This window comes from Polyodon spathula, chromosome 15 (genome assembly GCF_017654505.1).
Source record: "Polyodon spathula isolate WHYD16114869_AA chromosome 15, ASM1765450v1, whole genome shotgun sequence".
Taxonomy (NCBI): domain Eukaryota; kingdom Metazoa; phylum Chordata; class Actinopteri; order Acipenseriformes; family Polyodontidae; genus Polyodon; species Polyodon spathula.
This window is the reverse complement of record NC_054548.1, coordinates 13,009,906-13,037,157: the sequence shown is the minus strand read 5'-3', so window position 1 is coordinate 13,037,157 and position 27,252 is coordinate 13,009,906. Positions and strand designations below refer to the sequence as shown.

Genomic DNA, 27,252 nt, shown 5'->3' with positions numbered 1-27,252 from the left:
TAAAAAAAAACGTCTTAAATCATCTATTTAGTTAAGGGTGCCAATACTTTTGTCTGCAACTATGTGTAATCATGACAACTCCCTGATTGTGATCCACATATAAGCATAGCTTATAGCCTATAAACATCAACATGACTGCTCACAAATATTTGTAGAAATTATTAACAGACTATACTTCCAACTGTAATAAGCATTTTTTATTTGAAAAGTTACAATGTTAATGTAACGTTTGAGTTACAGCTTTGATCATTTAAGCTGTTGTACTTTATTTGTCTTACTTTTCAAAAAGTATTTATGAGAGAACTTAAACTAGCCATATAATATGAATTACAATTCCACTATTAGCTCTCTTTAATAATTTTCAAATATATATCTATCTACACTACAGCTTGTGGTAAATACGTTTTTTTTAATGTACACTGTTTATTTGTAAAGTAATTCAGCAATATCTCATGTATTATATACGTACTACAAAAGCTCTTATGTAATCACTTGATGAGCAATCAAATAAAATAGAACCATTTATGATACAAAAAACACTGATAAATATAAAAAATAATTATAATAAATAATACAAATAAATTCCAATAAAAAACGCAAACGTAACTTTCAGTAAGTAAAATGCCGAGAATGCCAATCCTCGTACGTGACTCGTACGCTCACATGTCACATGACTCGGTGATTTTGGCAGGGGGAGGTGAACTTGTCCTGACCTCGCTGCAGAGCACGCGTCCAGACTGCGGCTGTTCACTCGTGGAACATTCACCCAGAGCCAGAGAGGGAGAAAGGCTATCAGCTGCTGTAGTGCTGCTAGCGATGGCAGAAGCGTGGGTCTTCCCCACGTTTATGCTGTGTGTCTGTGGATTTTTCACAAACATGAGACCTTCAGAGCCCTTCATCACAGCATACCTCGTGGGACCTGATAAAAACCTGACACAGAAAGAGGTAAGTCTGAAAAGGCAAGTTTTATTGTTGATCGCTAGGGTTTTTTGTTAGTGTTTAACTATTCTATAAATTTGAACAAAATACTTTTTTGAAACAGCAGCAGTAGTTTTACGTGTATTCGTGGGAACACATGTTTAAACAGTTACAGCCTACATCATGTGTGGTGGATGAAAACGCATCTCAAGTTAATAGTGCTAACCACGTGTTATATATATATATAGAGAGAGAGAGAGAGAGAGAGAGAGATAGATAATGGTATTAAGAGGAAATAAAATGATGTTATCGCACCTTGAAGATGTACTTATTGTAATGTTTAAACTGATAATTCTAAGTTATTATTTAATTACAGGATTTGCCATGCATTTTAAAAGTGAGCAATAATTTTACACAAAGGTCAGGCTATGGTCTTGTTGAACTGTTGAGGGAAGTTGCATCAGTTCCCGAAAAGAGGGACCATATTCCTGGAGGTGGATGTGAAGTACAGCCAACATGTTACTGTAATGTACTGTGAGCAGCAGTGTGTTCGCCTTGCTGTTGTATTAAATTAAAAGCTGTGCATTCAGTTATCAGTAAAACCTTGTGCTCTGTGATGCAGTTATAGGGGTCTGAATTCAGTAATCTCAGATGAAGTTTTAATTATAGATTAGACTCTGTGTCCAGCAGCTGTTGTGGAGAACAGTTGTCAGAAGCGGATGCACATCATTTGAGGCTTGCTACTGTGTAGACATGTACAGCTTACAGCCCCCGATTAGCACTAGTCTTGGACTATGTAATGTTAATTTAGGTTAGGTAGTCCAAGTTTGGTGCAAATCACGGTCTGTGAAACCAATATGAAAATCGACCTACTACCTTTTATTATGGTAGCCTTGTTGGGACAGGAGTCACAAATGAGATGAGAACTGTCAAACAACCATTACCACCAACACATTGCCTGCTTTTTACTTATTTTAAATGTTCAAATAAACTCTTGTCTTTAAGTTGCCTGTGTTTGTTTGGTGTCTTCTTAGGTGTTTAATGAAATCTTCCCAGTATGGACATACTCATACCTTGTGCTGCTGCTTCCAGTTTTCCTGGCTACAGACTTCCTTCGGTACAAACCTGTCATCATCCTGCAGGGGGCGAGTCTCGTCGTTACCTACCTGATGCTGTTGTATGCTCAGGGGCTAATGGCAACACAGTTTATGGAGTTCTTTTATGGGGTCTCCACAGCCACAGAGATTGCTTACTACTCCTACATCTACAGTGTGGTGGATTCTGCACAGTACCAGAGGGGGACTAGTTACTGTCGTAGCATCACGCTGGTAGGGTACACCGTAGGCTCGGTCACAGGACAGGTCCTGGTGTCGCTGGCACACACACCCTTGTTCTACCTGAACGCCATCACTTTGGCATCTGTGACTTTGGCCTTTGTCACCTCATGGTTTCTGCCAATGCCAAAGAAGAGCCTGTTTTTCCATCAAGCACATGGATGTGTGGACAAAAAAGAGCTGACAGTTGAGGCTGCAAAATTGCCTCCCAGAGTACTATCTACAGCTGCATTGGAAGATCCAGAGTCTAAGGTTCCACTGAATGCTGAGGATAGCCCTCCTGATGCTCAGTGTGTTAGTATTCAAATCCTGCAGCCACACAAACTTAAACAAGATACTGTCTTAATCCTATACACAGTGCCCACTGTACATTTATACTCGCACTATGATTGCTGTCATTTTTTCATTTAAACCTTTGAAACTCTGCATTATTATTTGATGTTCTTGCATAAACTAATTTGTTGCAAATTGAGTGTGTTTAACATACAATAGCTTCACAGTGCCCCTTGTTTGTTTCACTACTTCTCCCTGTCAATTCTCTTATTGGTCTTGGGGTGGTGGGTGTAAGCCTGTTCAGTTGAACGCTTTGCTTGCTGCCCTGAAACCCTGCTGCTTTTATCTGTGCAGGTGAACGAGGGGCAGGCTGGCGGCGGCGGTGGTGGTTTATTGGGAGTGCTCAGGATGCTGTGGCTGGACTTGCTGCAGTGCTACTCGTTCTGGCCTCTGCTCTGCTGGTCGGTATGGTGGGCTCTGGCCACCTGCGGATACTTCCAGGTGATCAACTATGCCCAGGCACTGTGGGAGGAGGTCCTGCCGTCCCAGGCCTCAGACATCTACAACGGCTGTGTGGAGGCCATCTCAACTTTACTAGGTACAGGAGGGGGCAAAAACCAGGAATTCTGCCAAGTGCTATTGTGGACTGCATCTCTGTCTGTATTTAATATGGTAATCCCTTTTTTTCTGGAGGCTATTTAACAATGGCCATTTGAAAATCTAAATCCTCTGGAATGTGTTTAACTCGTTTGTGTCTTATTTAAACTGCTAAACTGTACTTGTATGTATTGTAACCCATTTCACAATGTCAAAAAATGCTATAACCCAACAGTTCACTGTACTGCCTGGAGTGAAGCACATAACCACAGAACTAACTGATTACCTTTAAGAGAAATGCAATATGCTCAGGTTTACTGTTTATCAAATAATTTACTACCAGATGAAGACTGCTACTGAACTGAATTTAGGCTGGAAATATCCAGAACAATAAACTGTAAATGGGTTGCTTATTAATGTGCTTATTTTAGTGCACAGCAATTGACCCAGATCTGCATGTTTTCTTTCCCAGGTGCTGTGGCAGCTTTTGGTGTGGGCTATGTGAAGATATCCTGGGAAGACTGGGGGGAGCTGGTGCTCTGCAGTTTCTCAGTTGTCATTGCTGTAGCTGTGTACATTATGGATACTGTCAGAAATATTTGGATGTGCTATGTGTCATATATTGTTTTTAGAAGTACATACATGTTGCTAATAACTATTGCAACGTGAGTATCTTTCCTATAATGTTTCCTGTATATAAAAAAAACCACTCTGATCTCCAGCTAAGCGAGTACACAACCTATAAAAGAGATGGATGCTACAAAATCAAAGCACTAACAAAGTGTGTTTTCAACTGCATGCTTTTGATATGTGCAAGGCATTTGTTAATTTATGATACGTTGCTAAAATGTGAAAAGAAATATTTGAAGGTCCTTAAAAATAAAAAATTAGAATTAAAAAAAAAAAAAAAAAAAAAAATCTTTGCAGTTCCTGGCCCTAGAGTAAAAAAAAAAAAAAAAAAAAAAAAAAAAAAGACAGGGAAAATGATTCTGTTTGCCCTCAGACATACATATTTACAGCATAGAAGTTACAAAAGAGCATTGAAAAAATGCCAGACCCACCAGTTTTTGACTTTTGAAAACTTTGTAATTTTAGTTGGTATATACATAACCCTATGGTGTATTTTGCAATTTAAATTTCTTCTCTGTTTTGAACACAGGTATCAGATAGGGGCTAACCTGAGCATGGAGAGGTACGCCCTGGTGTTTGGTGTAAACACTTTTGCTGCTGTCGCCTTACAGACTTTACTCACTGTCATTGTGGTCGACTCGAGTGGATTTGGACTGGATATTTTCACTCAGGTAACCCAAACACCAAGCTAAGTGGTTTCAAATTCACAGTCTACTAAAGTCTCTTAATTTGCATGCATTCTGATATCCCAATACGTATGTAAAGACAGTAGTGTTACCACTGCAGAACGGGATACCTATTCATGTCATAGGAAATTCTTTTAAGCAAGGTGAGTTAAACAGTTTTTTATGATAAAATGTAATGCTTCTATATCCTATAGCCCTAATAACTGGATCCTGTTTTTTAATAGTGTGTGTAAATATATATAACTTTTTAATCACAAATATAAACAAAAAAATATATTTTAATACCTTTATGTTCTAGCATGTATTCCATGAAATGATAGGTGAAATGATTAAAAACATGTACTGACATAGGCGTAACTAGCTGTGTCCTCTGTTTTTTTTTTGCATCATCACCACTGATGCTCATGTAAAAATTTTGGTAAAGTACAAAAGACTCCTTCCTTTTCTCTGCTGGTTTGCCATATAACATTGAATTGGAGATTATTGTTTTGCCAGAATTTACGTGACATTTTCTAAAGACTATAAATAACGCCCCCCCCCCCAAAAAAAAAAAAAAAAAAAAACCGAACAAGAAGACAGCTGCTTTTGATTTGCTACTTAAAAAGTATATGACAGCAAGAAGTAAACCGAGAAACCGAGACTAGGTTAGGATGTGCACGCAAGCCAAGCTTCCAAAATTGTGATTGCTACTGGAGAATCATGGTTTGTTTCTCTGCAGTATATATAGATGCAGGTACATCACTCCAAAAATGCCTTATGCTTTCTAACACTGGCCCAATTTGCAAGGGGAGTATTATCTTTAGTGATGAATATTTTAGTTTTATGTTGTGATCCTATTTTCCCCTTTTTCACATATAATGGCTTTTATTCCGTTTGGCAAATGAACGAATATTCAAACACTTCTCAGAGTTTTGAACGGATGGTCCAGCATGTTTGTCCCAACACTAATTATTTCTTTCTGTCTGCTGTTCTTTCCCAGTTTCTTATTTATGCCAGCTACTTTGCCATGATTGCAGCTGTTTTCCTTGCAGCTGGACTTTGCAAATTAGTGGTAAGGTGGAGAAGGAGGCATACGCCTGAGACTGTCGGGGGAATAACTGAATAACTTTTCAGGGGACCAGGTGTCTCTGAATGACTGCAACTACCATCAATAACACATCTTGAAGCCTTCACAATGCTGGACTACTACTTTGATGTATATTTCGACACTTGCTAAGATAATGTTACAGTGTGATTGTTCTTTTGTGTATCTAAGTGAGGGGAGTAGTTGGTCTTTTTACAAAGTACTTTTCTGGGACATCCATATTTTTGCACTCAGTTACAATCATTTCAGATGTCTAAACCAATCCAAAATACAGGAGATACAACCTTGCAAGTTTGATTGCTATCTTTCCCATTGTATCAATGCAATAGAGACCCCTGTCACTGGAGGGGCAAAATGTTAAAACCAGCAGTGGTGCTAACTTGTTTTACGTTGCCTATTTATTTGTTTTGACTGTAATGTAATGTCAGGCAATAAACCACCATGCATTTTGGTACGGTAGCTTTCTATGTGGATGGAAAATGTTTGCAATACATGTATAATCTAAAGCTGTTCCAGAGATGACACTACCAAAAAGAATGTACTTACATACAGAAATGAAGAACTGTATGTGATCATGTGTAAAGAGGTAGCATTGTCATCAGATAATCATTTTACAGTCCTACATTTTAGTTACAGGTTTGCATATGTGCCTTTTAGATTCTTAGGTCTTGCACTCCTCTGCCACCAGCAGCGGGCTATTTGTGGTATAGCTTTTGTTTGATCAATTAATTCATGTACTGTATATCGAGCTTCAAGTGTAAATGCAGACAGTACTTCTATTCTGAGTAGTTACAAGAATTTAAATGCGTGACAATTTTTACTTGTTGTACTGTAGTTACTGATTTACAGAATGACATGTACTCTGCAAGCTTGATTATAAATGTTCTTTCTCTTTGTATTCACTTGAATGTTGTTGTTCCTTGCTCATTCTAAGGGAGGTAGCATTCAAAAAGAAAGTTATTGTTCTGAAGAGGTACAGTACTGATTCATTCATCCAGCAGGTGGTGATTTGCAGTGAAATACAATAATTAATTGAACACAGAAGTACAGGTTTTGCATTTTAACAAGAAGGTTTAGCAAAAAAGCAGAAAGGGTTAACTGTATGTTGAATATCTAAAATCACTCTGTTTTACATACTGTTTGATATAAGCAGAGAATGTCCAAAGTGGTGTTTATCTGTTTTTTTTTTTTTAATTGTGTAATTTTAAAAATAAAATGTAAACTACAGTCTGTTTAGTTTTCTGGTCAACAAGAGCAAAAATGCCTCCACGTGTTTGTTTTTTTGTTGGCGTTTGAAATGGCCTATTCAGTAAGCACGTGTGTTTGAAAATAACAACATGGCAGCTTCCTTGTTCGCTTCAAGACCTCTGGTAAAGCAGGATTGGTTGGGAGTTGCCCGCGTGATGGTGGTAGAAGTTGCTGCGCGAACATTTGATCTTCCTTGGTGGTCTGGTCAATGCTGAAATTGGTATTCACAAAACCAGTAACAACAAAAACCCACAAGGAAACCAATCGCATTAAAGCTTTCAAAATACTGCAAGAACATTTACAACAAGGAAAAGAAAGAGGCAAAAACATGAATAAAAAAAAAAAAAAATACTATGTTTGAAGGCGTATTTATTTATTTTGCGTTGAGATTTGCGAGGTTGAAGCAGATTTCACCAGACCCCCCCCACAGACTGGTGAAATCTCGCCAGCTGCGACTGGGAAAGCGGAGTGAATGAGTGAGAGAGGCGGGCGCCATTGCAGCCAGGGGAACTGCCTGGCTTCATTAGAAACAGTTCAATAAAAACTTTGGGATGAAGATAAAGAAAGTTCCCTGGACTGATCCCGAAACGTTCCACAAATCGGGAATATTCTGCAGGACCAGAGAGGGATGAAAGTTCGAGACCGGCGCAGTGAAAAGAAGGAGGTGAGAAAGAGTTTTTTTTTTTTTTAAAGACAAAGGAGGAACTCTCGTACTTGTCGTTCTGAAAAATTCTATGGATTTGTATGTAAATTAATCAAATGGCAAACACAAATTTGGAAAGCTGTAAGTTTTTACGGACTCTATTTACAACGTTTCTTTGTTGGCAAGCTTTTTTTATTGTTTGTATTTGTTTATTTATTTAACCCGTGGTTGCATGAGATCTATTTGCAGTGCTGCTGAAATGTTTTATTTTCTGATGCAGTGTAATTAAAACATAACTTTAAATGTTAAAAAATCGAAAGTGTATACCGGTTATATATATATATATATATATATATATATATATATATATATATATATATATATATATATATATGATGCTTCGCAGACCTCTCAAGTGTACTAGGAGTTAATGGCACCCTTGTTCTCATTTATTCCAGTTGTAGGGGAAGTTAGTGGCTAGACTGAAGGAAATACGCTGGGCATAAGAATGGGGCCCGGTGTTTTTTTTAGGGTGGTGTTATACATAGCGACGTGAGTATATTTATCTATCTGTCAATATCTTGGCCAGTTCTGGGGAAACCCATTTTTAGAACAAACATGCCAGCCACTGAGCAACGTTACAGTCACCGCATGTTGTAGGTTGGGTACCTGTAAATGTTAAGAATACTTTACGTACCTCTCATTAGTGGTTTTTACAGTCCTATGTACTTTGTTCAATTTTGTACGAACCGTTGAAATGTTATTGTTTTTGTAGTTTGTTGTGAAGTTAACATGTTGTTTTTTTTCGTGTACTGGTACGGTATGCTCGATTATAAGGATAGGTCATTTTTTTAATTACACTCTTAAAACATGCACTCAGTGTAAAGTTACATAGTACGCGAGTTTATCTATCTAATCTCAGAAAGAAAAAGGGTACTGTATGTAACCCTAAAGTCACGAAGTGTATACTTGTACCATTTTAATCTATTATTATTATTATTATTATTTATTTCTTAGCAGACACCCCTACCCAGTGCGACTTACAGTTGTATACAAAAAATACATATCAAGAATTACAGTACAATTGAGAGCAAGATACAAAATACAATGACTTCAGTCCTAATAAGAGCACATAGAAAACAGTACAATTTACTATCGGGGCAGTTCAAGAGCAGATATGTGTTGATAGTTGCATGAGTGTTAGATTGGGTTAAGTACAGGAATAAATACAGTAGAATAGGGAGCAGATAAGTACAAGTTAAATTGCATTAAAGGCAGAATGCTATATTGTGAAGAGGTGTGTCTTGAGGTGCCAGAAGGTGGTCAGGGACTGGACAGTCCTGACATCCTTTGGAAGGTTGTTCCACCACTGCGGGACAAAGAAGGAGTGGGCTCTGGAGGCAGGGGAGTGTAGAGGAGGTACAGCAAGTCTTCTAGTGCAGGCGGAGCGGAGAGGTCAGGTGGGGGTGTAGGGAGAGATGAGGGTCTGGAGGTAGCTGGGTGCAGTCTGGTCAAGGCATCAGTAGGCGATGCACAAGAGAGTGTATCTATTTTATAATGTAAAATGCATTTTTCAAAGTCTTGGCAGAGCAATTTGTCGAACTCCGTAGAGTTCACACAAACTATTTTAACATTTTGAAAAATGTAATGTGTAATGCTGTGGAGAAGAAGTTAAGAAAGAATATACATACTGTGCTAGACAGGTGGATACAAAAGCACTGTTGCACAAATTAACTGTAGTATTATAAAAAAAAAAAACACATACAACACTTGTTCATAGATGGTTAATTTATTTTTCTGTATTTTTCTCCACAGCTGAATTACAAAGCCATCAATTGGGGTCATTGACCAGATACTATAACCTTGGGTTTGTCAGAAAAAAAGTAACCCTAACGGTTGTGAAGTGACTCATGCCAGTCACACAAGGGTGAATCTGTGCTAGGATTTAAATCTTTGTGATTTAATGATTCTGAGGCTTCTGCTAATACCACTGGATAACCCAGGTGCAGTGGAGGTTAATAAAACCCTGAATGGAGAGCAACAGTTTGATATTATTGCATTGTATTTTACTTTTCAATCCATTTGACAGTATTCCAAGCCTGCTGAAACCAGACAGTGTTTGTGGTGTGATCCGATGAACACAGTGAGTGGCAAAAGTATTCTTTCAGTCTGGGTCTTGATAATACAGCCAGGTGCATATCCATAACAGCACTGACAGTCTACTATATAAGTTTAAAGGGTTTCATAGCTTCCTTCTGGCATGCCCCAAGCAATATATATATACACTACCGACACAAGATATGGAAACAACAAATGATTTACAGAATGGTATTTGTCCTCATTCAGATCTCTTACTGACTATATATCTTGGCATCCCTGAATAGATAATAATCTTCTCTGTAAAATATGCAATATCACAAGTAAAATTGTACCCCGAAATGTTCTCTGTTTTCAAGGAAAGCAGTACAATTGAGATGCAGGGTTTGTTGCCGGATTATATATTTAGCAGGACAAGGAAAGAAACTACTACTTTTTACAGAGCCAGCCTTAGGTGCTAGTTGTTGCAGACAACTTTATAAGTTAATCTTTTGCAAAATTCTAAACTGGAATACTTATTGGCATTCTTTGCAACTTTTATTTTTGGAACATAACATTCATAAAGCATTTTTGTCGTTAAATAAACAGTTTTTATGTTAAAACAGTTATGTTTTTCTTCATCACGCTAGAGCGAAGTCTTCTGGCCAGACGCCCAGTGAGCTCAAAAGCAGACACCTGCAGGGCTGGCCTTTGTCGTCCAGAGGTCGGTTGCTTGCTGACCTCCGTTCTCGAGGTCCTGGGTGTAAAGAGGAAGCTGACGGTCGTGGGATCGGAGGACGCTCCCTGAACCGTCGGCTTTCCTGAGCTGTGTGGAATTGCAGCGGTGAGGGGGAAAATGATTGGGCACACTAAAATAAATAATTTTTTTTTTTTTTTTTTAAAAGTTGTGTTTATTCTTGTGAATGCTTGTCAAGTTGTGATATTTGGTTTGGGCATTCCAGTACAAGTTATTAAGTTCATGGATGGCACTTTAAAGCACAGAATTAGATTTCCTAGACAAGTGTTGACAAGTCTTTATTGGTAAAAGGGCATGTCCAAGACTTTTTTTTTTTTTCTCTAAAATAACTGCAACATAATTTAAGGCTACTTTTTTTTATCTCCAGCGATAGTCTAGCATGTCTCCTCCTCTGCTTTGTGTAAGTCTTGCACAATGAACGGCAGTGGAAATGGAACGGCCCTGGGAAATGTCCCCTCTGCGGAGGATGGCAGCGCCATCGTGGTCGAGACGATCCTCATCCTAGTCATTGCTGTCCTTGTTTGCCTTGGCAACCTGGTGATCGTGGTGACGCTGTACAAGAAGCCCTACCTGCTCACACCTAGCAACAAGTTTGTCTTCAGCCTCACACTCTCCAACCTGCTCCTCTCAGTGCTGGTTCTGCCCTTTGTCATTGCCAGCTCCATACGCCGTGAATGGATCTTCGGCGTGGTGTGGTGCAACTTCACTGCCCTGCTTTACCTGCTTGTCAGCTCAGCCAGCATGCTCACTTTGGGAGCCATTGCAATTGACAGGTAAGACTGAGTGTGGGGCACCGTGTTTTTTTCTTTTCTTTGAGATGCATTCGCCAGAGCTTAGAACAGACGCGTTTGTGTTCATGTGATTCACCCGCAGTGAGCTATGGACGGTATAAACTCCCACACAATAACCTGGCATTCAGCATGCCCCCCAATCACCAGTACAGTAATCAAAACAAACAAGCACGTGTGCGTTTCAAAATCTTTATCAAGACACGCATTACATTAATAAAAAAAAGATGTACTGAAACCTGTGAATGTAAAAGTACAGTAATCCGTCACATATCCAACTGCGATGGGACCAGAGTAAAAAGCCAGATAAATTAATCCTGTTTTAAATACCATTATACACAGCTGTAATAATTACTGTACTAGATTGTTATTGATTCATTATTTATTTATTTAACTTTTTAAATTTAGTTGTCGCCAATCAATTTTTACCCTGTTTTTCTCTCGGTTTGAAATGCCCAATTATATTTAGGCTTAGCCCACCGCTACCACCCCTGCGCTTACTCTGGAGTGGTGAAGACAAACACGTGCTGTCCTCCGAAGAGTGTGCTGTCAGCCGACTGCTTTTTTTCACTCTGCGTGAATGGCACATAACGAGATCCAAGCGGCTGAGTTTGCCTTAAATATAGTGTGCTTAACACGGCTTGACTTTGTTATTGAAATAAATGGGAATGGCAAATGGCTGTTTGCCCAAAATAACACTGTACGGTGTGAGTGGTTGTGACTGTAACACCAAAGCAGTGGTTCTTGCTGGTGGCTCTTTAAATCCATTCCCTCTGATTATTGTGTTGAAGAGTACAGAGCCTTGTTCCAACAGGGTTGTTAATTGTTTCATAGAACCTTTGTGTTTGATATATGTTAACATAGGGAAAATAAATAAATAAAAACTACTTATACAGCAAAACAAAATCTTGTTGTCCCTCACACAAATCTTGTTGTCCCAGGCGTCTGGTGATATGAATTGCACACCCCTGACTGTTACTGCTGCATCATCAAAGGTTCTCAGGAATTCCTCTAAAGCTATGGAGAACAGTATTATTGTCCGGGTGCATTTGTTCATACATTTGTAATGATTACATTTTAGTGCACCTTACACAAAGCAATCACGTACACATGGTTTATCGGGACTCTCGGCCTTTGGAGTTGCCTGCGCCCTTGGAATGTGCGTCTGTCTGTCTGACACTGGGAAAAATGTTTTGGCAGAGCCTTGCCTAAAGTGTAAACAAAGTATATGCAGACTTTTTTTATAATTGTTTGTGTTTTATAAATAGTTGCATTGGAGATTTTTTAAGACCAGAACATTTGCATCACACATTGGTCAGTGTTCTTGCAAAAATCTTTAGGGAAGAGAATATGCAACACGCCGTCTCCTAGCATTACTATTCCCTGACACATAAGGCCAATTTTCATAGGTGACTAAATTGACTAAAATTGTAATGTGTGTTTTTTTTTTTTTTAACTAGCTGTGAATGACGAAATAGACAGACAACTTTAACCGAGTAAATGCCTGAAAGCATCTAAACGTATTTGCGATTTTCGAATGTACACAAGTCACCTGTCTAAATGACAACATATGCACACTTAAACCCCTTAGTCACGTACGAAAATAGGGCCCTTGGTGTCTAGTAAAACACAGCTATATAAATAAAGTTTGCTTTGTTTGCTGTTTAATTTTAATTTTGCCCTGGGGTGTTTTTTCTCCCTCACCTTCAGATACTATGCTGTGCTCTACCCTATGGTCTACCCCATGAAGATCACTGGAAACCGAGCTGTGGCATCTATCCTCTACGTGTGGCTGCATTCTCTCATTGGCTGCCTGCCCCCGCTGTTCGGCTGGTCCACCTTCGAGTTCGATCCATTCAAGAGGACCTGCACAGCCGCCTGGCATCGGGAAGTGGGCTACACGGCCTTCTGGATCACCTGGTGTGGCCTGCTGCCTTTTATGGCCATGCTGGTATGCTACGGCTTCATCTTCCGGGTGGCGCGGATCAAAGCCCGCAAGATCCATTGCGGGACGGTGGTGATCACCCAAGAGGAGTCATTGCAGAAGAACGACCGCAAGAACTCCAGCACATCTACCTCTTCCAACGGAAGCCGGAAAAGTATTGTCTACTCAGCCAACCAGTGCAAGTCCTTCTTCACCATCCTGGTGGTGATAGGCGCCTTCGCAGTGACCTGGGGACCTTACATGGCCGTGATCAGCACTGAAGCCCTGTGGGGGAAGGGCAGTGTTTACCCCAGCTTGGAGACTTTGGTGACCTGGCTCTCATTCACCAGCGCAGTGTGCCACCCCCTCATCTATGGACTCTGGAACAAGACTGTACGCAAGGAGCTGCTGGGGATGTGCTTCGGGGACCGCTATTACAGGGAGTCTTTCGTTACTCGCCACAGGACCTCCCGGCTATTCAGCATCTCCAATCGAATCACAGGTACAGTAAATGGGGTTGCTTGCTGGAGAGACATGGTTAAGATGCAGAAGTTTATATGCAGTTAACTACTGGGTTAACATGCTCACCGATTTTGAAAAGAAAAAAAAAAACTCACACACAAGTTGTGAATACATTCTTTCACTAGAGAGGATTTAAAAAAAAAAAAGCTGTCTTTTGCGCACACACAGGGCTTTCAGCATCAGTGAAGTAGAGGTATTAAAAGAGCTTGAAAATAACAAATCACCAGGCCCTGATATGATTTAACAAAGGGTGCTTATATAAACAAGGGTAAAAACAAGTAGACTGCTATAGCAGTATCATGAATCGTTCAATAGAAACAGGTGCAGTCCCTGAAGACTGGAAGCTTGCAACTGGTATACCATCATTTAAAAAGGGGAATAAGACAGACGTGGGGAATTATAGACCTATTTAACTTTTGTAACATGCAAAATGATGGAAGCAATATTAAGAGGCAAGCTTGAAGACTATTTATTTACACAGCAACAATATTATAGGTGATAGCCAGCATGGATTCAGAAGAGGGAGGTCTCGCTTTACTAACCTACTTGACTTTTTTGAGGATGTTACAGCTAATGTAGATGATGGCAACACTATATAATTTATCTTGATTTTCAAAAAAGCCACAGAGTTCCACGTGAAAGATCAGCAAGAATACAGGGGAGGGCATGTACTTGGATACAGAAAAGGTTAAAAAAACAGAAAGCAGAAAATAATTGTAAGAGATGCGAAATTGGATTGGGGGATTGCGTTACCACAAGTGTCTATATTTGAATCCTTACTGTTCCTTGTTTGTAGAAATGAGTTGGACCAAGATTAGTGTTCTGCCATACCTCATTTAGGGAGCCTCGATACGATTCAGTGCACAGTATCATGATATTCGATACTATCACAATTCTTTGGATCTTATGTCTATTACATGTTAAATGGCTACCAAATTATTTTTTATGCAAGTACAAAGTGCATAAGAGGTTAATAATGCCACCATATAGTGGAATGCTTGCTGTGTGTATTTTTATATATATATATATATATTTATATAACTTGATGGAGCTGATATAAAAAAGAAAGCACAACACAGTGTAAAAGACACCATTTCCTTTATTTCTTACATACAAAAAGAGAACTCTGGCATTTCAGACAGCTTCAAATACTCCAATTACAAAGAATCTCTTAATTTATATCTATAACAAAATAACACAGAAATAATTTCCTTGAAGCAGACTTTTTATAACTAGGCCAGATGTTTTACATACAGGGGGTATCTTAGAAGTGATCTAAAAATCTGAGCAAGAAATGAGAAAATGAAGCATTGTTGTGGAAGCTGATTTACACGGTTTCTTTAAGAAATGGCTTGATGAGGTTCGTGCTTGGATCAGTAAACAACCAAATGAGCAAGATGGGCCAAATGGACCTCCTCTTGTTTGTAACATTTCTTATGTTCTTAGAAAGTCTCTACAAAATAAGGTTACAACCAATAAGGATTCAACATTCCCTTTAAGAGGACCTGTGTGTCTGCGATAGCGAACGGAGGGCATTTTGAAACACACAAAAAAAGATAAAAGCGCACAAAAAGTGTCAGTCAGCCCAAGTGAGAGGATGACCAAGCCCCTCAAGCAAGGCTACAATTTTTTTTTTTTTAGCAGCATGGAGGTGTAGAGTGAATACTAAATAAAAAGTCATCTATAAGGCTTTGTCTGACCTACCTGGCATCTGAATACTAAATAATAATAATAATAATAATAATAATGTATAAACAAGGTTTGCTAACATTTTCATAAGTGAATAAACTTTAGTAAATTAATGAAATGATATATTACTGGTATACCATACTTAAATATTTCATTGTTTAGCTAGGTGCATGTCAGCAATTCAGACCAGGAGCATGATCCACTAGCTTGATTCCTACCTTCAGTGCTTGCTGATATTTGCAAGAAAACACCCCCAAAAATGTACCACCTAAAGTGTTTTGTGACGTATCACTGTGTAAGAAACAAAAAGTCCTGATTTGTTAGTGGGTTATTATGCTGAGCGGCAGATTGAATATGGGCAACCCTACACTGCTGTTTTAGTAGGTTTTTTGTTTTATTGCAGTTTTCCAATTCAAGCATTGTTTTTCTCTTCCCCACAGACTTGGGCTTGTCGCCACACTTGACAGCAATGCTGGCAGGAGGAGGACAGCTCACAGGACACAGCAGCAGCACTGTGGACTCAGGTAAAGACAAGGAAGTGAGGTCCCATTAATCTAAGTGATTTCAGAAATGCCGTGAAAGACCACTGCAACCAAGTAGCCCACATGATCTTGTTTTTTTTGTTCACAAAAATTTCTTAGAAGGCTAATCATACTGTATATACTGTAGAATGCATGCTGTCACTGGATAAATGCAGTAGGTGGAGGTACTGCAGTTGAATACAAGTGTGTGTCTGTTTTCTTTCAGGCACAGATGTCATGTTGCTGGATGACTTCACTTCAGACTGTACACACCATTCTCATAACAGTGGCTGGTCACACAAGAGGCGGAGTTCTGTCACGTTTGAGGACCAGGTGGAACAACATTCCAAAGGTGCCAAAAGAAATTGTAGTATTACTTGATAAATCATTTTTTTTAAGAAGTATGGAAGGATTCATATGTTTTAAAAGGCTATTTCAAATGAACATTGGGTAAGACATGCAGCTGTGATAGGTATAGATCCTGTGTTTTTAGAGTCCTCATTTAAGAAGCATTAAAGAATGCTCACATCATGGAACACATGTGGTGTTCCAGGCCAGAGACTAGAACAGTGCATTTCCTGTGTGTGCGCGCGCGCGCATGTGTCATTTTTGTAAGTTTTGAGCATGGTAAGAAAGGGCCTTATTCACAAAGCTTTAATTCCTCAGTTATTTAAAAAAAAAAAGTTAATTAATAAAATAAACTTTTAAGCATGAAGTTGTTGGCACAGTACATTCCACATTTGTTTTAGTCTGTTTTTTTTTTGTTGTTGTTTTTTTTTAATTTAACAAAACAAAAAAAAAACTTTGTATGCCAGCATGTACTAAAATGTATTTAATTATTTCTTAGAAAACTCAAATTCTTCCAGACTTCAAGTAACAGCAGAGATCCATAAATCACTGGACAGCTATGCCTCTTGTCTGGCTAAAGCTATAGAGACAGATGCCAAATTATTTCTGTTTGGGGATGAAAAAAGCAGTTTGTTTTCTGTCCGGCCTGTGCCAGCGAGCCTAGGCAACACACAGCGAGGACCCAGGTACCTGAATGGGCAGAGACTGAGGCTGGAGAGCATTGATGAAGGAATAGTACATGATGGCAATGAAGAAGAGGAAGACCTTGAAGAAATTTGTGCTTAATTCTCATTTAGCAGTTTGAGACAGATACACTGGTCTCTGGAAGCCACCTTTCCAAGAAGCAGTAGCCTCATCGTCATTGCTGAACATTGTAGCAGTTAATTATTTGTGGAGGGGAGTGGGGGGGGGGTAAAAATGAAGAAAACCACTACAATTGTGGGACCAGAATGTATAGGAAATATTGTGTGACTGAATTTTTCATGCATTGGTTTTGTTTATCTTGCTGTTTCTTTACCAGCACCAGTAAGACTGCAAGCCCATTGGAAGCTTGATTATGTTCATCTTTATTTTCTGTACATGTAGCAAACTTACTGTAGAAAGGACTGTGAAACTGTGTACATCCAGAATGTACGCGTGTGACCATCAGCAGACTTTATATTCCTTTTGTGGAAATATTATACATGCAACTTCCTAAATCATTGTCAATATATGTTTTTTTTTTTTTTTTTTTTTAAAAGGAGAATTACATTTTACACAAATCCTAAAGGAGTGGTGTTACAAGCTTGATTTGGGTCCCTAAAACTGCTGAAATATAGCAAGCTTTGTGTCTGGAAAAGCATTCTGAAATCTTATATGGCCTGGAGTTTTGGCATTACTGGGCAGGAGAAGTTCTGTATGGGATGCCATATTTGATGACTCATAAATCCCTTCCCTGATTGGCTATATCAGGTACATGTACTGTAGGAAAGGGCAGTAGAATCTTAAGTAATGCATTATTAGAAATTAAGTCCAAAGTAAATGTCACACTGTTTTGCATTCAAAAACACATTATTCACACCACTTTATAGTACTGTTCTCCACAGTCCATGTAATTTTATTTCCACAAGACTTGAGTGATTTATATTTAAGGACATATATAATGGTACTATGCAGTGGAGTGTAGGACCAATTTTACATGTAACTTCTTTATTGGTAGAACCTGTGAAAAGCAGTCAAAACTGGTTGTGCACTGCCATTACTTGACTTTAAATATGCAGTATCCAACTTTTAAAAAGGCAGTCCAAATGTGCAGCAATAGACACTATTGCATTTGTTTATCAGGAATATATTTTGTTTTACACAACTACCATTTCACCCATCAACATGCTTCTACAAGAAACTACAAAAAGTGAGTTTGCAATGTGAATTACAGTTCCTTGTGAAACACCAGTTATTTGTTCAGTTACTGAAGCACCTAGTAACATGTTCAGGGATTCCATTTACACAGCAAAACAGTGATGTGATGGTCAGTGCATTTACACAAAAGTGTGTGATGCATTTTGCTGGCGTTTCCGCTTTTGAAACGGAAATTGGTTTCAAAGCATCCAGTTTCAAAGATGCCGTTTCATATGCATGGAAACAAAACTGGACAATCTTAATGTTGCAGTTTGTCCCCAAATCAGGACAAAATGTATACAACATAGGCTTTCAATAATGTACTGGCCAGTTTTGATTAAATATCACCAAAGGAAGTTCCAGTTGCTGGGGCAGAAACTCACTTTCCAAAAAAGGCTTGTGGCTGGCACTCTTAGGGAAGCAGTCCTGTTTATCTACATGTTTATTTCAGGAAGCAAAACAAACTGGGCTGCTCCCTGTAAACATTAAAAGTGGATACTGCAGTGTTAAGAAATAAATAAATAAACAAGAGCTGCAAAAGCAGCATCAGGCTGCAATTAGGAAATGTGTTTTTTTGTATAATTTTGTATCTCTATATGGTATTTGTATGTTAAATACATGTATTAGACCACTGTTCTCCATTGTAGAAGAATATATATTGAATTATTTTGTATTAAAAAAAAAAAAAAATACTGTTAACTAGTGCACACTTGCCTGAATGAGGGGTTTTGTTGAATCACTGTAGATAAAAGGTACTGCAAGGTTTGATCAAGGATAGTTAAACTCAAAATGAAGTCGGACAATTCAGATTAAACTGTTCATAAGTCTTTTTTTCAATTTGTAAGTGCAAGAGGGTGTTGTAGTGAAGTTACAAAAATGAAAAGAAGCAACCAGAAATCAATACATTTAAATATTTTTGAAGAATCTTCCCAAAGCCAGAATCTGCCACAGAAGAACAGCTACCCACTGTTTCTGTTAGGACTGGGTAAGTTTAGCAGCGTTTGTTTAGAAACAGAACATTAAGTATCACAGAGCGGGTTGAACTGTCATCTGGAAGTCTGGGCAGTTTAAAATATGCACGTTCCAAGCACAATTATTCTTAAATAAAAATACGCTCCCTATAACTGGAGTAAGTTATTAAGCAGGTTATATGCAATTACTTGTCCTGAGTGCTTTACAAAAAACACACACACACACACACATATATATATATATATATATATATATAGTTGATTATAAGCATAAGTTGTTATTGCCATTTAGTTAGAGAATTTTTTTTTGTTTTGTTTTATTTAATGACAATAACTGCACTTGCATGGTGCCAGCTGTTGGCACAAGTGATGTATCTATGCTACAGGCTTGCCTACTGTTTTGCAGTTTCTATTTTATCTCCAGCAATTGAAATTTGACAACTCGCACCCTGGTACTCATTATTAAAAAATATTATTCCATATCTATCATTATTTGTTTATTTATCAGATATGTTTATCCAAGGCGACTTAGAGACTAGGATGCATCAGCTGCAGTCACTTACAACGGTCTCACCCGAAAGACTAAGCACAAGGAGGTTAAGGGTGGTTAAGGTGTAGAGTGAGTCGGGCTTTAAAAAGGTGACCTGGTTACAAGCCCTTTAACCACCGGACCACAGCCAACCATCCAGGCTACAATTTGCCAAATTCCCAGTGCCAGGGATAAGTGACAGTATTATATTTAAAATATTTTATGTACCTCTATAAAACAATGTCATCCATCAAAGAAGGCATTACCTGAGAATAAGATAGACCAATGTTAATCTGTAATGCCCACTAGGAGTCATTGTGATATCAACAGAGATGAGAAAAGCTTTCGTTTAATTTCTTCATTATTTGGATATTACTTCCAGCAGCTGGTCTCCGCTGGTTTAGGGAAATCAACCAACTTGTGATTTTACCATACATTAACATAATAAGATACACTTCTTAGGAGAACAAACAAGAAAACTAATGTATACCATGCATTGTGCACACTGCTGAGTGGTCTGTATATCCAACCCTGGTGGAGTTTCATTGAGAGATTTAAATGGTTGAGGTTAGTTACCCTGATCACCATCTCTTTAGCAGATGTGGTCATGTAGGTACTCCACCTTTTCTTTTAAAAAAACAAAACAAAACAAAAAACCTTGAGAAGCTGTATTCCTATGACCTGATCATTGATTTAACAGGAGGCTAATAACTGAATCAGAAACTGTTTTAACAACCAAATTGTTTACTTGAAAAGCATCATTTTTCTTTTAGCTTACATGCATTACAGCAGGTATACTGGGTGTTTGTTGTTTGAGTTTTTAACCCTTGTAACTACAATAATGAAAACTCACTCTTTACACTGATCCAAGCTCAAACATTTGCACTTGAAAAATAATATTGCACTTTATAACCTCAAGCACCCGTCATCCATTTTCTTTAATTTCTTGTTTATTGCTGCAGTTTACACTCACACTTTTTTTTGTTTTCGTTTTTTAAAAGCAGTTGTTCCACCAGAAAATGTTAGTAATAAAGTAAAGAAAAAAAAAAAAAAAACCCAAAAAACAACAACCTAAAAAAAATTGCACTGCTGTATAAGGAAAATATTATACATTGTACTTGTACAAATTTCATTAATGTTCAAGTGCTTTGTAGAAAAACAATGGTTTACTCTTCATCCTCATTCTCATTCTCTTGGCCAGAACCTTCAGATCGATCGCCTTCCAAACGGTCTGGAAAAAATTGTTTTAAAATCTTTAAAATTCTGACCTCTGACACGAAATAATGATAAGCCCCTTTTGCACCTTATGCTTATAAAATGACTATCTTCATTTTATAAAAACAAAGAATGAAAAAAATAGTAAGATTTAAAACTTTAAATTACATTGTCTTCAAAAGCTACAAATCTGCTGGAAAAATGTATTGTTTTTTATTAAGGTTATTTTTTTTTTATACTGTAGTTTGAATGCAGTATTTTCTAATCAAGGAAAACTGCAAACAATACATATTATATATGATATATAAAATGGTGAGGATAAATTAAATGGCATGATTCAGTATGTGTGTGTGTGTGTATATATATATATATATATATATATATATATATATATATATATATATATATATATACACACACACACACACACACACACACACACACATATATATAGACAGACACACACAAATTTGGACTGGAGTTGAGGCGTATAGTGGAAAACAGTGTGACAGGATTATATTTCTAGCCCATATATATTTTATTAAACCAGCTTTATTTGCAAATTTATTAAAAGAATGTGTGCCAAATCTTGAAAAAAAAATATTTACCATGCACACCGCCTTTACAGATCTCTTAATTAAACTGACAATCAATTACTAGTTGATAACTTTGTGGTACCAACCTGCTCTTATATGATTTAATGAAGCCAGCATTCTCAGCATAAAAGACGCTGGGACTGTGATGGTGTTCCTTGTCTCTTCAAGCATCAGTTCATTTCGAGCAATAACCTACAGGGAGAGGCAACAAGGAGATTTCAGAGAGATATAGCCAGGCTATTATACAGTACTTCATACACCACTAGCAAGTTCAATTTTACAGGAAACTAACTATTCTAAAACACCACAAGAGAATACAAAACTAGCAGGCTTACCTGAATAGAAATTATACTAATGGCTTGCAGTAACCTACATATTAGATTGTCAAATAACAGATGCTTTATAATACACTTGTTAACTGGATTAACAACATAACAATATGCTATTAATGTGGATACAAGGCGTGGTCGCAATTAGGATCATGAGTTAATGGTATGGTATAAGGGCTAAAGAAATTTTACCTGTTAGTCAGCTGTAAAATGATTTCACAATTTAAAACTAGGGAAATGTACTGCATACCAGTTACTGAGAAATAATAAACAATTGCATCCCAAAAGCTGTTCCTAAAGACAATTACTGATCCTAAAGACAACTACTGATCAGTTTATGTGCAACTGGTGAGTGGATTGAAAATGGAGAACTAGATGTGCAAGGCTTCATTTCTCAAAACAATAACTCTGTCAAACAAGGAAAGAATGAATCTTCCACGGGCCAGAAAACACTTCTGCTGCTGGCTAATAAGACAGCATTTCCATAATATCTACCCTCATGCCAGCTTTAACAAACACTCCTGCGGGGATTGTTGCTGGGAATGAACTCCAGAACAGCCACCCACAATAAACCGCAGGAGGCTCGCTGCTGGAAGGAATTACACAGCGGAAGATCAATTAACATCAATTAGGCAGTAACATTTCCCCCCCAACGGAAGATGTTAAACAACAGTGAACAATTAGAATAAATTAAACTGAATAATGCAGATTGTGCCTGCCCTCCAACGAAAGCCAGAAAAAGTATCCTAGACTAATCACATTTCACAATACACTGCCACTAGAACAGTGATTCTCAAACACATTTTTTTGGTGGCCTCCGAGTGCGGCCCCCAACACTTGCTGGTGATTGCACTGCTAATTGTTCCTAAAACTACTAAGTAAATCATATGAAAAACAAAGTATAGACATGCACTTCTAAAATGTTTTATTTATTTCTATAATAAAACCAAACTATTTCTCATTTAAAGAATACTCTCAACTCTACTGGACCTGAATTCTCAGGCCCATCTAATAATAAACTCGAGACAAAAAGTAGGTATTTTGCAATTTTTTTTTTTTTAAACTACATTTTTGTACTGCTCTGACAATAGGTCAAACTTAATGGGTTAATCAATTACATAAATGTATATACATTTACTACAACACCTAAGCTAAAGTACATTACTAATGTACTTAAATACAAAAACTACTTTCACTTTCCTGTTCCAATCACATGCTGCACAATTCCCAAATGAATATAACTAAAGTACAGTAATTTTCAAACTAATATTCATGAATAATAGGTTGTGAAGGCTTTACTATAAAACCAGAGGAAGAAAACTTTTCTTGTGTGTATTTCAGGCAGAAACAGCATAGACATTATTATTTTTTATTTTTTTTAAATCCCTGTAGTTTCTTCTCAATAAACAAAGTGGCAAGACACAATTTCATAAAATAATAGCATTACTGTGGTTTACTTATGCTTTTTTTTTTTTTTTTTTTTTTTTTTTAGCTGTACACACAAGTGAAAACTCAAATTTAACTTAAATCCTGCTGGTGGCTGCATTTTAGAATATTTGTCATAGAATCTATTTTTACCAAACTCAATTTTGTTCCAAATACTACTTCCACTGTATTTATATACAGGGTGATTAGAAAGTACCACATCAATGATATGGTGCGTTGATGTGGTAAACTTACCTTCTAATCACCTTGTACAATGTAAGTTTGACATAAACATAGGCAAACAGGTTTCTCCAGACACTCCTAGAGTCTGACACTGACTTGTGCAAAAGAATGTCCAAACTAAGTTTCATCACAGCCGTTTCTGTAGATACATGGAAAATTTGATAAACAGACAGGTGCCTCCAGTGAGGGATAATAAAATGAACTGGAATGAAGGAAGAAATTTAAAAAGGGGCTCCCTTTAAAGGGTTAAACAAGAACTAACGGTTGGTTTCACAGACAAGGATTAGCACTAATCTTGGACTACCTTACATAAGGTAACATCAGGTAGTCCAAGACAAGCCCAAAAGTCCAGGACTTCAGGAGGCTGTGCGGTCCAGTGGTTAAAGAAACAGGCTTGTAACCAGGAGGTCCCCGGTTCAAATCCCAGCTCAGCCACTGACTCATTGTGTGACCCTGAGCAAGTCACTTAACCTCCTTGTGCTCCGTCTTTCGGGCGAGACATTCTTGTAAGTGACTCTGCAGCTGATGCATAGTTCACACACCCTAGTCTCGTATCTTGTAAAGCGCTTTGTGATGGTGGTCCACTCTGAAAGGCACTATATAAAAATAAAGGTTATTATTATTATTATAGTTCTAATCAGTGTCTGTGAAACTAGCTGTAAATCAATTACATTTTCTTACTTGCTACTGCAACACAAAAGAAGTCTAGTGTATATAGTCACATCACAGATAGGGGCTAAAGTTGTTCAATTTAAAAAAAAAAGAAAACATGTAGTGTTTTAGCACATACAATGTTATGGTTCGTTTTTAAACATTCACACATATTATGCTACATAATAGCACAACGCCTCCAGCTCTTCAGAGCACAGCCCTTATATTCATGTTGTCAGCTGTCTGCATTCATACAAATAAAGAACTAAGCCTTGCACACACAAAACCTACTGAGAGTTTTATGAAGGAGAAAACAGTGCAGTAGTATGAACACCTTTATGAATGATGAATGTAGTGCATTGTGTGTGTTTCTGACAAGGCCAGACACCCTTTGTGCTAAGCTAATTATGTAACCACTTCAATCACCTCACCTTATTCAATTAAATATTTATAAACAGATGGGATGTAACAGCAGAATAAGCAAGCAAACCAACAGTCTGAACAAGAAGATCAACCCACTACCCTTAGTTTAGTATACAAGTTTATTTATTTTAGCGTGCTTCAAAGACTGGGAAAGTAAATGTTGTGCTCCCCCCCACAATATATATACAATCATTGACCTTTACATTTTAAAGTCCCAGCCAATCAGGGATCACTAACAAAGAAATGGGAAAACTAGGTTCTTACCTCTTCAGCCAATTTTCTGTTAAAAGCTGTAGCCCCTTCTAGTGGTGACCAGATCTTTATATCATAGTCTATGCCGGAAGATGCAAGAACTGGAAGGAAAGGATAAGAGGAAATGTATAAAAGAAAAGAATAGAATTTTGAACTTCATTTCCAAGCGTAAAGCAGAAACACTTACAGCAGGACATATATATACTAGAGAAAAAAAATACTGACCTGATCAAAATCGTTATGTACTACAGAACAGCGAAATGGCCATGTTAATCCTAGTCAGAATTTCAATCTTAATTGAGCCATGGCAAAACTAGAAATCACTCACTGGGATCGAAGGGGTGAGGCTGCAGGCAGTTCACCACATGGTTATCAGCCTCCAGCAGCATCAGGTGCTCAGCCGTGTGTCGATCCCAGATAAAGATGTGGCCGCAGTCTGAGCCACTCATCACAAAGTTGTTTCCCCAGAAACTGGATTCTTTTATCTAAAATGTCAAGCATGAGTAACTGTCAAGCCCATATAAAACCAAACTCACTAAAACAGCTGTGATTTACTTTACTCTTTTGTTTCTTTAAAAAGGTGCATTGCAGTCTGATCAGACATGCTGGTAAATTATTTTCTTGCTATTGTCTATAATCTTGAGGTGTTCTACATAATCTTTTGCTCACATATGGCTTTTTATCTTGTAAAAATAAAACTGGCAATGCCAAGTAAAATGGCAGAGGACAAGGAAATGAATAGTAAGCAGCCAAACTCCAAAATGCATTCCAGAATGTTAAAATTGCCCCACCCTGACAGAGGTGGCCCATGTTATAAAACCTGGTACAGACCTGTGCATGACATACTTTATGGCGCCACATAGAAGACCTTCCCCAACTTTTTCGGGATTGATTCATTTCTGTACTTTTTTTATTATATATATATATATATATATATATATATATATATATATATATATATATATATATATATAAATTGATCCTGCATTGGGTAACACAATAGTGACAGTTTCTACCAGTTAATTTGGACACTTAAGAGACAAGTAAAATGGTTAAATTTGACGGTTCTTTGTTATCCTGACATCACATTTCCCCCCTTTCTTCTCTTTTTATTTATTCAGAGTGACTCAGACTTCCATTACTCCATCAGAGTGAATACCTTTTGTCTCTACATGTCTCTATGAGCTTGTGCTTTCCATTTTTGTAAAGTGTACACTGCTGGTACCTTCGAAAGTTGGCATTCAGTGCACTACAAGATGGTGGAAGGTACTGTACCATTGTTCTGGAGTTGCGATGGCCTTTGTACACCATCTTTACGGGAGGTTTCCGTATGTTCTGCGTCTCGCTCTCCTCCATCTCTCTTCGTTCCTTCCTCCTTCTGAAGAGCTCCTGGATCCGGGCTGCTGCAGACCGCCTGGGGACCAGATTAACTAAAATCAGATCCTCAGAAATAAACATATTAAATAATCACTGGTGCAAAAAGGTAAATGTTCAGAGAGGAATACAACTAGAAGAAATTACTGATAATAGTAAGTTGAGTACTAGCGATTTCGCAAACGCTCAAGCTTTTTTCACAACCTTCCGTTCTGCTGTGCACCAAATACAGTCTGTATCACATGTAATTATGCTGGCTGTTTAACGTTACGATGGATGAAACATCTGGCAAAAAATGTTAGTGTAAATCCCTAGGTTATAACTAGTGTGCCCGATTTTCAGGTGAATGCTTTTTTAAAAAATCAGGTAGAATTATTTAATGAAAAAAATCGATTGAAAATCAGGTAGATTTTTTTAATATATAATCCAGAAAGAATAAATATTTAGGTAGAAATCGGGTTTTATTTAGAAAGAAATAAACAAATGCTTAAGCACAAAAATGTTGACAACAAAGTTGTCGTCAACAGTTTAAATCCACAATGTATGTATATTTCCACACATTGGGGTATGCAAACTTTTGACCTCTCTCTCTCTTCTCTCTCTCTCTCACATTGTATATGAAGGCATTTCTCCATTCCAATCAAGTTTTATTTTGTGGTGGAGTTGCAAGTATAATTGCACACAGAACGCAAGGAAAAACTAAACAACTTTATTCCATGTTGTTTTATAAAGAGAAAGGATTGACTGTTACATCTAAATGCTCTTGGCTTAAACACAAAACAAATAACTTGGAAGAAAAGTGTGAACAAAAAGCAAAATGTTTTCGGGTTTAACCCAAATGCAGAAAAAAGCATTCGGGGGAAGAAATCGGGTTAAAATCGGGTCAAACCCGAAAATCAGGCGCCCTAATTATTACCTTGAATTCAGCCTTAATGACTGCAGCACACAATGTATGCATCTGCATGCAATGATATCTGAATGAATTATATCCAATCTAAAGAATCCAAGACACATATGGTAAGACCAATTGGGTTAGGTCAGAATTGTTCTTTGTTCAAATCTGTTTAGCCATTCATGAACATAATTTTGTTTAGGATTTAAAAAGGTACACAGACAGGCTAGGAGAATTATTAAAAAAAAACAAAAAAAAAACAAAAAAAACGTACTTCAGAGCCACAGAAACAACTGTCTACATACATTAGAGCTCTACAGGTCAATGTGAGTACAATTAGAAGATAATATTGCTGGACCAAATATGACTGTAGTTATATTGGGTAATGTGTTTCTGCACAGATATTTCTGCGTAACCAATTGTACTACCTATTACA

General features: G+C 37.7%; 3 protein-coding genes across 10 annotated transcripts in view; 2 read left to right on the top strand and 1 right to left on the bottom strand.

The window, feature by feature from the left end:
• Nucleotides 1–710: 710 nt before the first annotated feature.
• LOC121327832 (thiamine transporter 1-like) lies at nucleotides 711–6,749 on the top strand. The gene is made up of 6 exons (XM_041272074.1): nucleotides 711–945; nucleotides 1,953–2,546; nucleotides 2,880–3,123; nucleotides 3,595–3,787; nucleotides 4,282–4,423; nucleotides 5,418–6,749. Exons 1-6 carry the CDS (start codon nucleotides 817–819, stop codon nucleotides 5,541–5,543), a joined length of 1,428 nt encoding a protein of 475 aa, XP_041128008.1. The 5' UTR covers nucleotides 711–816; the 3' UTR covers nucleotides 5,544–6,749.
• Nucleotides 6,750–6,932: 183 nt separating this feature from the next.
• LOC121327831 (G-protein coupled receptor 161-like) lies at nucleotides 6,933–19,420 on the top strand. 3 transcript variants are annotated; one of them, XM_041272072.1, is made up of 7 exons: nucleotides 6,933–7,434; nucleotides 9,503–9,556; nucleotides 10,140–11,019; nucleotides 12,745–13,460; nucleotides 15,610–15,693; nucleotides 15,917–16,042; nucleotides 16,538–19,420. In XM_041272072.1, exons 3-7 carry the CDS (start codon nucleotides 10,661–10,663, stop codon nucleotides 16,822–16,824), a joined length of 1,572 nt encoding a protein of 523 aa, XP_041128006.1. In that variant the 5' UTR covers nucleotides 6,933–7,434; nucleotides 9,503–9,556; nucleotides 10,140–10,660; the 3' UTR covers nucleotides 16,825–19,420. The 3 variants fall into 3 exon arrangements, with proteins under 3 accessions (XP_041128006.1, XP_041128005.1, XP_041128004.1); XM_041272071.1 differs by lacking the exon at nucleotides 9,503–9,556 and having other exon boundaries at nucleotides 10,614–11,019; XM_041272070.1 differs by lacking the exon at nucleotides 6,933–7,434 and having other exon boundaries at nucleotides 8,977–10,333; nucleotides 10,614–11,019.
• Nucleotides 19,421–20,142: 722 nt separating this feature from the next.
• LOC121327830 (DDB1- and CUL4-associated factor 6-like) overlaps nucleotides 20,143–27,252 on the bottom strand; it is a 47,419-nt gene continuing 40,309 nt past the window's right edge. For all 6 annotated transcript variants that reach the window (XM_041272064.1, XM_041272065.1, XM_041272066.1 and 3 more), the window contains 5 exons: nucleotides 25,826–25,964; nucleotides 24,879–25,035; nucleotides 24,563–24,651; nucleotides 21,314–21,419; nucleotides 20,143–20,647 (listed from right to left, as the gene is read on the bottom strand). In XM_041272064.1, coding sequence (XP_041127998.1) covers nucleotides 20,583–20,647; nucleotides 21,314–21,419; nucleotides 24,563–24,651; nucleotides 24,879–25,035; nucleotides 25,826–25,964 — 556 coding nt within the window. In that variant the 3' untranslated portion in view covers nucleotides 20,143–20,582. The remainder of the gene's footprint in view (nucleotides 20,648–21,313; nucleotides 21,420–24,562; nucleotides 24,652–24,878; nucleotides 25,036–25,825; nucleotides 25,965–27,252) is intronic.